The 13,177-nt window shown below is 33.4% G+C and overlaps 1 protein-coding gene across 1 annotated transcript in view; it reads left to right on the top strand.

Annotated features, from left to right (window-relative positions):
• LOC126772310 (uncharacterized) overlaps positions 1-13,177 on the top strand; it is a 193,821-nt gene that overhangs the window by 168,182 nt on the left and 12,462 nt on the right. Inside the window, exons 5-9 of the mRNA XM_050492607.1 lie at positions 596-1,230; positions 1,593-1,724; positions 9,134-9,312; positions 10,486-10,625; positions 10,858-10,994. Coding sequence (XP_050348564.1) covers positions 596-1,230; positions 1,593-1,724; positions 9,134-9,312; positions 10,486-10,625; positions 10,858-10,994 — 1,223 coding nt within the window. The remainder of the gene's footprint in view (positions 1-595; positions 1,231-1,592; positions 1,725-9,133; positions 9,313-10,485; positions 10,626-10,857; positions 10,995-13,177) is intronic.

Here is a 13,177-nt window from a genome sequence, read left to right as displayed (position 1 = left end):
ACTTATATATAAAATATGATAATGAAAAGCATGCATTAAAATTTACTAGATAAAATTATCTAATACGACGCTCGCGTGCATTAACTATTTAACAATGATACTATACTAATAATACTATGTTAAAAATATTCATGCAAGTTGCAACACATACAGGACAAATAAAGAAACATAGCCTTTTGCGATTTCGAACATGCGATGTAAAACAGAAACCCCTATAAGAACACTTTCGTGTCTGTGTGTCCATCCGTCAAACAAATTACTTCGACTGTAAATGTACTACAAAACAGTTGAAATTTGTTACTAGTTAAACGTTCGCCAACCTAATCACGGATCGTAAAGTGAAAAATAATTTAATGGGATTTTTTTTATATAAATACTTACTAAAAAGTGTTTGAATAGTGTGCTAAGGAAGTTTTTTTTCACTTTTTAAATCAAAGTGCAGTTTTATTTAAAATTTATGTTATACAAGTTTGCTCCCCGACTTTGCCCGCGTGTGACGTCCTAATATAAAATTAGACGAATATGTTAAGAAAATAAATCATCCCATTTTATTACCACTAAAAATATTTCTATATCAATATATTGTCTTTTGCAGGCGGCGCTTGTTTTGTGAATCCATATACAAACGAGGATCGTATCGACCTCAGTCAAGTATGGCTGGAAATACCAACCAGCCTCGTAGCCCTTGGGGGAGACGTACATGTATTCGTACGCGGCCTGACCGGGACTGGCGCCTTGCGTGTACGCCTCGCGCGAGAAGACGACGAAGGGAGAACCCTTTTAGCAACCATGCCTCTCGCACTAGACTCCGAGAGCCGCATGACTCTTCCTTGCGGTTATTTCTCTAGAGGCGGCATATACTATCTCGAAATTGTTGCCGACAAAGATACCTTCCTTGATTACGACAACGCTACAATAACTAGTGAGAGAGTGAAGAGAGATTTAAATGAAGGTGGTATCATGGAAACCGGGGACAGTATCGTCAAATCTTGGAAATTTGACGTGATGTGGCCGACTGCTAACTTAGATGTGACTCCGGAACAGATACAAACGTATCCAGAGAGGCAAGTGACGGCGATTCTGGAGTTTCCGAAGGTGGTATGCACACCAGTGGAAACTAGTGCTGATTATTGGTTGGAACTGTTGTATTGTGGACATTCTAGTGGCGGTGCGGTGTTGTGTGATGGAAAAAATAGTAGTTCTCATGCGCACGTGCTGTATTCGGAACAGGTATTAATGGCTACTATTTTGAGTTCTAATAGTTTTACATAGGATAAGTTATAGCCACTAATAAATCGTATTATTACCATAACTTTAAGTTTCGGGTATATTTAAAGGTTAATTGAAATACAAAGAAATTGTTTAAATTTTCTGAATATTAATCCATAATATGAACATTTTAATCTAAGCGTAGATATATTTATTCAAATCGCTTGAAACTTGTTTCGTAAATAGAACAACCAGTATTTTTTTAATTATAGTATGATCGACATTTATCAATACACGATGTATTATTTTCTGTGAATCATTTAACAACACGCACGTGTTATTTTCATTTAGATTAGCAATTTTAATGTCGTTCACCTCTACAGATGTACGGGTTCCCAGGACGGCGTACCATGACATTACGGTGCGAACTATTTGGCCAGGCTGGGGACTATGCATTGACTTTACGACCAGCGGCAGCTGCTGGACCTCAAGATTTGACAGTGGCATTCATTAAGGTACTGGTATTAAAAAAAGATTAATTTGTATTAAATGTTTATTTATTTATTTGTTACAACTTAAGCGAAATGTCTTGTAAGCCTCTAAAAAGAGGTTATAACTGTTCCCGTTTTGTTTGTTTTTCTTTTTGCTTGTTCTATCACTGTTCTTTTTTTTAAACTAGAGACGGTGTGTTCATAGAACGTTGTTTTTTTTAATACAAATATTAACCATAATATATAATGATAATGGACGCATAATATAAATTTCAATTTCCATTGAACACAGCTATATTTCAAAAAGTAATTTTATAAAACTTAGTTCAGGCGTTTAATGCTTGTTTAATGATGAAATAAAAATGGCCGTTACTTGAATAAACGTTATTTGTATGATCATGTATGGCTTAAATATTATAATAATATCGTATAGATAATTAGGCTTAACAGTAACTATGTCATTTTGAGTTATCTAGCTAGTGGCAAATCAAAATATCTTCAGAAATTGAACAAGCAGATCACAGTAATAATATTTCGTCACTAAATTCCGTTTTAAATATACCATGTTATCCAACAACTTTTTAATATAAAAAGAAAATGTTTTATTTTCAATGAATAAGGTTGAGTATATTATAACTTAGTTTTTAACCGAGCGTCTCGTAAAACTAGCAAATAACACAAAAGTCTGCCAGTTTCAAGTATCACGACATTTATAGCTACCATTTGACCTAGTGCCTCGAACTACGGTAAAAGCCCATACGATTTACATACATGAATATGGGCAAGATTTATTTACTGTGAATTGTGAAGCAAATACAAAAACTTGGGTGCACGCATCTGTTTATTGAGATTCATGGCACTGAGGATGTTTATTGCGGATGAAATAAACCCTTTGTCTGTCTTTCCGTCGTAAAATATCTGATCCTTTATTTGCCATGAAATGGTTTACTGTAATTCTAGTCCAGTTTCCAATTGGTTCCAATCCTAAATTAAATGAGGAAGCGCAAATAAGGCGTCATATAATTTATGAGAGCAGTTCTTTAATTGGTTGGTAAATCTCTTGTTCTGGAAAGAGATAGTATCTACTTAGTGAATAAAGCAAAAATCTCAAGGATTTTTGTGTTAATAGTGTTTTTAATTCACCTAATGTTCTGCGGTTAAGATAAATAAGGGAAAACCATATATTTAAGAGTAGGAAGTTGTTTTGGCATTCACGAGAGCTAATCAGCATGGAAAAAATTGTAACAAAAGAATCCTAATACGCTTTTGAGAGAAATACAATAATAATAATTTCATATATTGGTAATTTGTAAATAATGCAGTTGTGCGTTTATCAGTATAGTTTAAAGTAGCTATAGTTATTTTGGTGTTTGCCACTAGAGCCAGGATCAATGACGTAAACGGACTTCTTCGCATGTCGCTTGGCAAATTAGACGCAAAAAATTGTAAGTAAACTTTGAAATACGTTAATACTCATACGTGTTTTGGAGTTTTTTTAAAACACATTCGCTTTAGCGGCAATTTAGTTGCCTATTATAAAATTATAAATACGTCAAAGTTTGACGTCAAACGTCATACGTCAGTTATACGTGATTAATCTGACTTGATATTATTATGATCATGTACTATAAAGTAGTAAAATCTATTTTAAGTATTCATAATTTATTCCATTTAGTGGCGCTTTGTGTTATGTGTCATTATACGTATAAACATATAACATATGTACATTGACATACTGTGTTTTAGTTATGAAAATTTATTGTATGCGTGATGCTATATATTACTTTATAATATTCATTGTAATAAATGTGAATCATCAAACATTCAAAAGCTCGTCATTCCATCACACAACCACGTCTGTATAAATTTACATAAAATCCGGAATATCCAATATCCTTCAAAGATTGACTGATATTGCAAATATAATTTTGTATTGCGTCTCTGTGACTCAGATTGACAAAATTTAGACTATTTGAAGCTTCTGGTATTTTAATTAAGTTAATAACAATAGCGATGTCAACAATGATAATATTAATTATTATCTCACAAACTCAGAGATAAATTGTGGTAAATATTTAACTCTGTTTGTGTATTATTATTGGTAATAACAGAGTAGGTATTTAACTAAACACGAGCTAGTTAGCTTAATTGAAACGATTTGGCAAACATGTGGGAATTATGCTTTTATTATAAACTGATAAATATGACAGATGTAAGTTATATAGATGTTTTATTGAAAATAAATTATTACAATACATTAATTGTTTGTGAGTGTATTCATGATAATTTCAAGCAATTGTAATTACATCAAGTTGACAAATTTTAAATGTCAACCGATATAATAAAATAAGGGGAGAATAAGGTAAAAGTCTTAAGGTGTAGGCTGACATCATTCTAGCTCCATATGTGGAATTCATTATCACAAAAAAAAAAATCCTGACGGATATGATTGTCCTTATAATATTTAATATTTTTCTTAAAAATTTTAATAATTAATAATCGTCATTCACTTACGCTTATTATATTTAGTTGTGTTCGGTGCAGTTTATTTTATAAAAAAATACAAGAAAAATGATTTGGTAGACTTTAGTGTAATTATTTTGATAAAGATTTTGGATTTCCGTCACCATGTTTTAGCGCTAAGTAATGCTGGTTATTTTGGATGCGCTTAAAGCAAAAAGTTCCTTTAGCAGGCTTTTATAGCACTTACGGGTTATGGTGGAGATATTTATAGAGATATTTTGGTGGATACCACATATTATTAAAACTAATCGTTTTAATATTATAAATTTTTAAGTGTTTTTTGACTATAATGAATTTTAGTACTTTCAAAGTCGATTTTTTTTTGTACAATAGGACAAATGAAATTTGATTTTCTTTGATTTGATTTTCTATTTTCTATTTTTTGAATCTAGAAAAACGGTTGACAAATATTTGTTTTCACTTTTATTATAGCAAAAAAACGATATATAATATAATATAAACATGAATAATCACGCATTAAATAATAATAATTTTAAGTATAATACGTTAATTTAGGCTATATTGAGATACTGAGGCATATAATATTGAGAGACGGATCCAGGTGTGAGGCTAGCGAATAATCAAATATTTATTTACGACACGTCACAATTGTTTGAGTACCCTGTACTGACTGATTGATTAAAATATATTACAATATTCGAATAAGAAATTGTTATGATTTCGTCATGCCAAATATGGAGTACAACTAAAAAGGCGATGTGCTGACGGCACATAGCATCCCCCTTTGAGAAAAAAATTAACAATTTTCTTAAAATAAATAAAAACCAGTAACAAACATTCAATACCTACAGCAAAAATTAATGTATGAACTAGAAACAAAAGCAACCAAGGTACTCAAAAAAAATCTTAAAAGCAATTAAATTCTTTACACAAAGAAATTATAAAAAAGCATAAAAAGTATATAATATGATCCTTTTTTATGTGTGTATATCATCAAAATATGTTTATAAATTACAATTAAAAAAAATTACTAAATATTTCGATTTATCTGTATGCAAATCCCACAACAGGTCTAACTATACGACCAGATCTCGTCGTCATTGGGTTATTGTTTTTATTAGCTTCTACTTTATTTGGAATTCGATCAATGCTATCTTCGCTGGTAACTAGAAACGCCGGCTTAAGGCGATCGATGCTTACTATTTTTTCGATACCATTAATCACTATCTTGAAATGTTTCGCTGATTTGCTTAAAACTTTAAACGGTCCAGAATAGGGTGAAGTAAGTGGCTTCGAAACTTTATCACTTCGGACAAAAACGTGTGTACACTCACTTAATTCTGGATGTACAAATATACCGTTTTGTCTTAAGTCTCGTTTCGGTAGCGATGCAATTTGTCTGATCCTATAACGCAAGTTATGCAAAAACGTTTCATTTTCAGTGATTTCCAGCTTTGTCGGCGAAAACCTTGACGACCTTGATCCGTCGTAATACGCAATGGACATCCAAATCGTGCTATCTAGCCTAAATAAACAATCTTAGTTACCGTTTCAGCTGTAATGTCTTTAATTGGGTAAGCTTCTAGCCAACCAGTCGCTCGGTCTACCATGGTAACTAGATATCGGTAACCCTTACAAATAGTTAGTGGTCCGACAATATCCTCGTGTAAATGTTCGAAGCGCTGACACTTTGGAAAATTTCCGATAGGTGATATTGTATGACGTTGCACTTTCGATCTCTGACAATCTAAACATGATTTGGCCCATAAGGCAACATCCTTATTCATCGCTGCCCAAATATAGCGATCGCGGATCAATTTTCTTGTTGTGCGAACTCCTGGGTGGCTTGAGTCATGTATGGCTTTGTATGTTGTTACACGAAACTCCACTGGCAAATATGGTCGCACCTTATTTGTGGAGACTTCGCAGAAAATAGGTATCTTGCTATTTGGCATAATAAGTTTCTTAAACTTTAAGTTCTTTGAGTCAAGTAACTTTTTTAATTCATTATCTTTTCCTGAGCAAGTTTTTCATAGTCGATCGGCGATGGGGTATCGATGGTGGATATTCTCAATAAAGCGTCGGCTACAATGTTGTCGGTTCCGCTGACGTGTTCAATCGATGTGGAAAATTGTAAAATGAAATCTAAATGTCTTAACCTTCTCGGTGTATCGTTTTTTCCGATAGCGTTCTTTTTGAAGGCGTAAACCAATGTTTGTGATCCGTATAAATAGTCAGAGGACGACGTTCAATTAAATACCTGAAGAGCTTTATAGCCATGTATATAGCTAAAAGTTCTCTATCATAGTTACTATATCGCTGTTGCGCTTCACTTAGCTTACTTGAAAAAAATGCAAGTGGCTTCCATGAGTTCTCTTCTTTCTGCTGTAAGACGGCTCCAGCACAAGTGGCAGAACAATCAGTCATGAGTGATATATGAGCTTCTTGAGATGGAAAGGACAATGTAACGGCGCTTTTTAAGCTTTCCTTACACCGTTCAAAAGCATTTACGGAGTCGTCAGTCCAAGGAATAGGCGTCTTGTCTTTTTTCTTGGCGTTGTGCAGGAAACCATTAAGCTTTTCCTGAATGCTTGCTGCCTTGGGGAGGTGACGTCTATAATAGTTCAACATCCCTAAGAAGCGTGGTAGCTCGTCAACCGTATGTGGCTTTGGATACTCCGAAATGATTTTCACTCGATTTTCAAGTGGACATAAACCTTTTTCTGATACGTGAAATTCAAGAAAGGCTAGCTCTTTTTTGCCGAACTGGCATTTCGACAGATTAATCGTAAGTCCGAACTGATTAAGTCGTTCAAAAACTTTATTTAAATGAACTTTATGCAATGACGTTGACTCTGATGCAATAATGATGTCATCGATGTATGAAAATAAAAAATCCATGTCTCTAAATACGTCATTATTGAGAAAACGTTGAAACGTTTGCGCTGCGTTTTTTAAGCCAAACGTCATACGAGTGAATTCGTATAGTCCAAAAGGAGTCGTTATGGCCGTCTTCTCGATGTCTTGTTCTGCAACTGCTATATTATGATAAGCTCGTTGGAGGTCGAGACGGGAGAAAACGCATTTTCCTGCTAGCACGTAAGTGCAGTCTTGTATGCGGGGTATGGGATATCTTTCAGACTTTGTTATGTTGTTTAGACGGCGATAGTCGCCACATGGTCGTAACTCGCCGTTTTTCTTTAAAACTACATGTAACGGACTAGCCCAGCAGCTCTTAGAGGGCCTGAAAATTCCCATATCCATCATACGCTGAAATTCGGCCTTCACTTTGACATATTTATCTGATGGTAAAGGTCGCGGACATTCGAAGACTAATGACGGATCCAGGTATAAGGCTAGCCAATACTCAAAGACCGAAGGAATAATATATATTTATTTAAGTGACGTGTCGTAATTGTTTGAGTACCCTGTACTGACTGATTGATTAATGTATTACAATATTCGAATAAGAAATTGTTATGATTTCGTCATGCCAAACTAAAAAGGCGATGTGCTGACGGCACAATTTTATAAATAAATTAACAAAGCATTAGTAAATAAATATGTTTGTTTTAGAATAAATATTAACACATACTTTTATTAGTTATATAACCATGACAAATGAAACATGATATACAGTGTGTTTTTTCATTTTTTTGTAACTCCAATCATTCTACAAAAGGATTACAAGCTTAACCCTTTCGATATAGCACCATAGCTCGTTGACGGTTGTATATTTGTGGGTCTTCTATCTAAAAGCTTTAACCCCATCATATTTCTGTCCTAGTAAAAATAGAAGAAAAGACTTTTAATTCATTCACAGCTTATAAAAGGGAACTGATAAAGCGCTCCGCTCACTATTTATTAGAATCCATTTAGAAGAGCACTCCACGAAGTATGGGATGATAAAAATCAAGCAAAGCGCTCAACGAGGTCGGTTGCCAAATACAAAACTCGCAACAAAGATCAGACTATATCGTAATAATACGCTCTTCGAACTTTCACAGCTCTTGCTTTAAATTCACATTTTTAATTTAACACCATTTTCAGTTTATATCTTTAGTTAAATGCTGTTTTATACCAAGCATCGTTAGCGGTTTATTAAAGTGGTCTTCATATTTTTCTGTCGGATGAAAGTTATGAAGGCTATTTTTGTTCTCACTGCTCGACTTTTGAATGGTTTTATATTCATTTATTTGTAAGAGCTGTGAACTTAACTTCGTTCGCATGAACTATGATTGTAGAAGTACGCTTCTTTGACTTCACCATGGCAACTCTTTATGAGCTGGCATGAATGCTGTGGGTATTATACGTTAACTAGCAGCTTTATAGAGGCTAGTCTCATGAGCCCGCTACTATTTAATAATTCTATCAACAAGCAGCTACTACAGCTGTAGTAAATTTTGTGTGAAGATTAAGTAAGCCAATACATTTTCAAATGACATAATATCTTAGATACATGTTCGACAATATGTACAAAACAATGAGTGGATTATACATTTTACAATATGTGACTTTCATTAGAGATGACCATGATCTGTCAGAATATCGTTTTTACTTTTTACTTTGTAGAATATTATTTTAATTGTTTAATAATTTGACTCACATGTATAAGTAAAATCACACATAAAACATATGTCAGGAAGGGCTCTCCTGGCTACTACTAATGTAAAGCACATTACATACATATTTAAGATTTTCATCCTACAAATGTAACCTACATTACCGCAAATTTTTTTACTGACTGATGAGCTAGAGATGAATTATTAACACAAATTAAGCACCTAAATTACAGCGGTTCTTGCCCGGATTAGAATTGGCAAACTTCTGTTAAGATTCTCGTGCTCTAACCATCGGGCCATTTAGGCTTCTTACGCGCTTCCTAAGAGAGAAAGTGTGACAGAGTATTTTAACTCTCATGTATACGAGCTGGAAATTATAATTTTCAGGCGGATTGGTCTGAACAATTCGTATTGAACGTGCATGGTGGATCCGTGTTTCCTTGTGGTGAAGGAGTGCGGGTGCTGTTTCAATATCCAGAGTGCGTGTTGGAAGGTGCTGATAGAGTAAGGGTTTTCGGACGTGACTCGGATAGGCTGCGATATGTTGCTGAAAGAAGAGTTAGAAGGTAAGAATAATTTTGAAAATAGGAAATATGTGTATTAAAACAAGGTTTTTAAAAAACTGTAATACATTTGTATTGCTGTGTTCCGGTTTAATTTTTAAATGAGCTAGTTTAATAACATGCGCGTTGATGTAACAACTTAGACCAATCGCGGTGTAAATGTTTATAAACTAAGATAATTGCCTATAACTGGCTTAAATGTTGTATAAACAAGCATTGTAATAAATATAAATGTGTTACTGTCTAGCAGCAAAGAACCTACTATCCGCTGGCACATTGGCAAGCCTGTCTTAAAAAAGATATATACATCAAGAATGTATGTTTTAATCTCGCCAAACAATACTCAATACCTTCAATATATATTCAAGAGAGTAAGCAGTTGATCTGACTTTCAATATCCGCTTGTACATCAAACGCAACTACAATGTAGATACCAAGTAAAATTGACAATCTCATATAAACTATTCCGGTATTTGAAGAATGTCATGATGTTATAGAACGAAGAAATGTTGTTTATTCTCCTTTGTTTTTTTTTCTTAAACGCAATACCTTTGATTAAACGTTGGATTAAAAAAAAGGATTCCATATTTTCAGGCTATTGTTAAGTCGTTTTTATATTATGTTTTCAATGTGGTTGAAGATAAATTACGCTACAATATTTTGTATGTGTGAGTATAACCAACCGCTATTATACTTATCACACCTATTTCCATAATTATGGTTTTGTTTTCAGAAGTCATTATTTTTAATTTATTAAAATGTGAGCGTTAAAAGTCAAGTGAAATGCGTTTAATGTAAATATACTTGTAACTCTATTTTTTAACTACAGTGTGATTAATTTGTCATATATTTTTACCTAACAACACTAAATACTAATAAAATAAAATATTACAATACCTTAGGATTATATGTAATATAAAATCTGTAATTATTCTGTATAATTTTTTATACCATAGTTAAATGAAAGTTTTCAAAATAAAAGAAAATGTTTGAAAATAGAAAATCAGCAACTGTCAAGTGTCAAGTCACACTTTGATAGTATTATATAAACTGGCTATCTCTGCATGCACCAGTTTCTAGCATTGCTAATGCGCTAGTCTTTATATCAAATTGGTTTCATTATATAAAAGTTTTCCCTTGCTTTATTTAATTTAATACATATATACCTTGTTACAGGGGTCAGCACACTGCCTCATTCGACTGCAGATTGTTTAGCGAAAGATATCCTGAATATTGCTTCGTCTATGTTTCCCAAGCCGTCACAGGTGCAGTTGCGGACGTCCGGATGGACTGCCTACCGACTTTGCCTTTGTCAGGTAAACATGCTTCATACATTCTTATCTTTTAGTCCACGAAAGAAAGAATGTATACATATAATTAAATATCACATTCGTAAAGTAATATAAATTTTTAACTATTTCTACTAAATATTTTTTACTCAATATTTTTAAAAATGCATACAATATTTTAGTTATCGTTAAATGTGTACACACAGTAATCAGTGAAAACTGAAAATCCAATTATATATCGATGCACTTCTTCCATTAGACGGTGGTGCTGGCGGTTGGGGCGAGTGGTCTGCGTGGTCTGCATGTCCTGCACCTGCACATTGCTCGACGCGTACTCGTAGTCGTCACCGCTTTTGTGACAGCCCGCCACCAGCGTATGGAGCTAAGTTTTGTGAAGTATTTATCCTATATATTTTAATACTTACTAGTAGTAAATAATTTAAAGACTTAAACCAATCGTGATCGTATAAAAGATTAAGTTAAAAAGTAATATTATAATGTTTTTTTTGTGTATGAATTTTCCATAAAAACACAACATATTACTGTTTAATTAATTTTATTGAAGAAAAAAAAACGCGCTAGACTATAATCTGTACAAAATAACCTTAATGTTGAAGGTTGTGATCGAATAAGCTTTCGTTACCAAGGTAACGGATTCATAGCAACAAATTAATCAATATACGTTGTCATTACTCGTTCTGAATGATAAATGTGATACATTTTTATAAAGTATTATTTAATTAATTTAAAATGGCACCGAAAAAAGAAAAAGGTAAAATCGAAGAAACTCACAAAGGTGGAGGAGGCACATTTACAGAAGTGGAACGAACATTTTTAGAACTGCAAGTAGCAGAATGCAATAGGAAAATTGCGAGACTTCGCAGCGCTGTCGATGAATATGAACAACGTAATGAAGAATTGCAAAAAGCATATGACAAGCTTGACGAAGATAGAGCTGATATTATCGCCTATTTAAAAAAGACATTAAACTTAAAGAATGAAGAAAATAATGAATTAAAAGAAAAAGTTAAGGGGTTGGAGGAAACAAGGGAGATAGAAACAGCACAGTTCAAAGAAACGGTTAATGACTTGGAAAGAAATTTTACTATTATGAAAGATCAATTGACCTCCGAAAATAAACTGCTTGCTGGAAAATTAAATACTTTAGAAGAGTTTAGGGCAATACGAGATGACTTAATGAAGAAATTTGATAGACAAGAACAAGCGTTTAAAGATCAAGAAATGAAATATAAGCGAGTTATTTATGATGCAGAAAAGAAGTTTGTTATAGGTAAAGATAAGCTGAAGAAAGAAATGGAAGCTCGTCTATTACAGTTGGCTCAAGACTTTCAAGATGCTACTGAGTTGAGAATAGCTGCATCAACACACAGAGTCATAAGAGAAAATATCGCAATAAATAATGAATTGGATAGTATTTTGTTTACACAAGCAAAATTAGCTGACCAAAATGAAAAATATAAAGACAGTGAAAGGGCTGCTAAAGTAGCTATGGAATTAGCTGAAGAAGAAAGAGATAAAGCAATAAATAAAAATGTTGTACAACTTAAAGTTATCGATCAGTTAACTGCTGCATTTCAGGAAATTAAAACGGAAAAGGCGTTATATGAAAAAAGAAATTATGACTTTGAAACTATACAAGGAAAAATTCAAAAACTCGTCAAAGAAAATGAAAAATTATCCTTGCAAGTTCGAATATTAGAGCAAAATTTACATGCTCGTATGAGTGATCAAAATAAAGCATTAGTAGAGACAACGAAAATTTCCAAGGAAAGCGCCAAATTCAGACGAATATTAAAAGAAGCTGCGATTGCTATACAGGCAGCACTTAAACTAGATGATTGGGCTACTAAAGATCCTACGCGAGACATCATGGATAGACAAATTTTGCTATCGCGTTTGTTAGATTTAATAACACAATATCGCGAAATACAACATGCAGAATCATCTGATACAATTGCATCTCTTGGAGGAATTTACGAAGAAGGTGATTTAGGATTTATACCAAAACCAACACGAAAAAAATCTGCCTCAACAACTGTTTTGTCTGTTGCATCTAAAGATTCGGTCAAAGCTGAACAAGGGGTGTCGCAAGTAACTCTTTCTTCATCATCGGTTGGAAGTATTAAGACTATTCCTAGTATAAAACTCGTTCCACCTTCTACTGAACCTCAATTAACAGCAAAAGACAGCTTACCATCTTTTATCACGTCGACAAAGTCTAGTGTGACTTCGAGTGAGGGTGAAGAAGAAAATATTCCTGAAAGTGAAATGAACATGGAACAAAAAATAGAAGCTAGTAAATTAGAAATACAGAAATCAATTTTGAAAGATCTACAATATTCTCAAATGGCTTTTCAATCGCAAGCTCGTATTAGTAGTGAAAAGAATATTACCTCTAAAACAGTTATTTTAGAAGAACCTTCTGAAATGGTAGAGGATGAAAATGAAATGCAAGAGCATTTGAGTGTCCAAGAAGAAGATAAAGTTGATGATAGCAAAGATCATGAACTCGATGGTGAAGCACAAGATGAACCTGCAAAAGAAATAGAATAAATATA

This window comes from Nymphalis io, chromosome 12, assembly GCF_905147045.1.
Source record: "Nymphalis io chromosome 12, ilAglIoxx1.1, whole genome shotgun sequence".
Classification (NCBI taxonomy): domain Eukaryota; kingdom Metazoa; phylum Arthropoda; class Insecta; order Lepidoptera; family Nymphalidae; genus Nymphalis; species Nymphalis io.
This window is presented reverse-complemented; position numbering and strand designations above follow the sequence as displayed.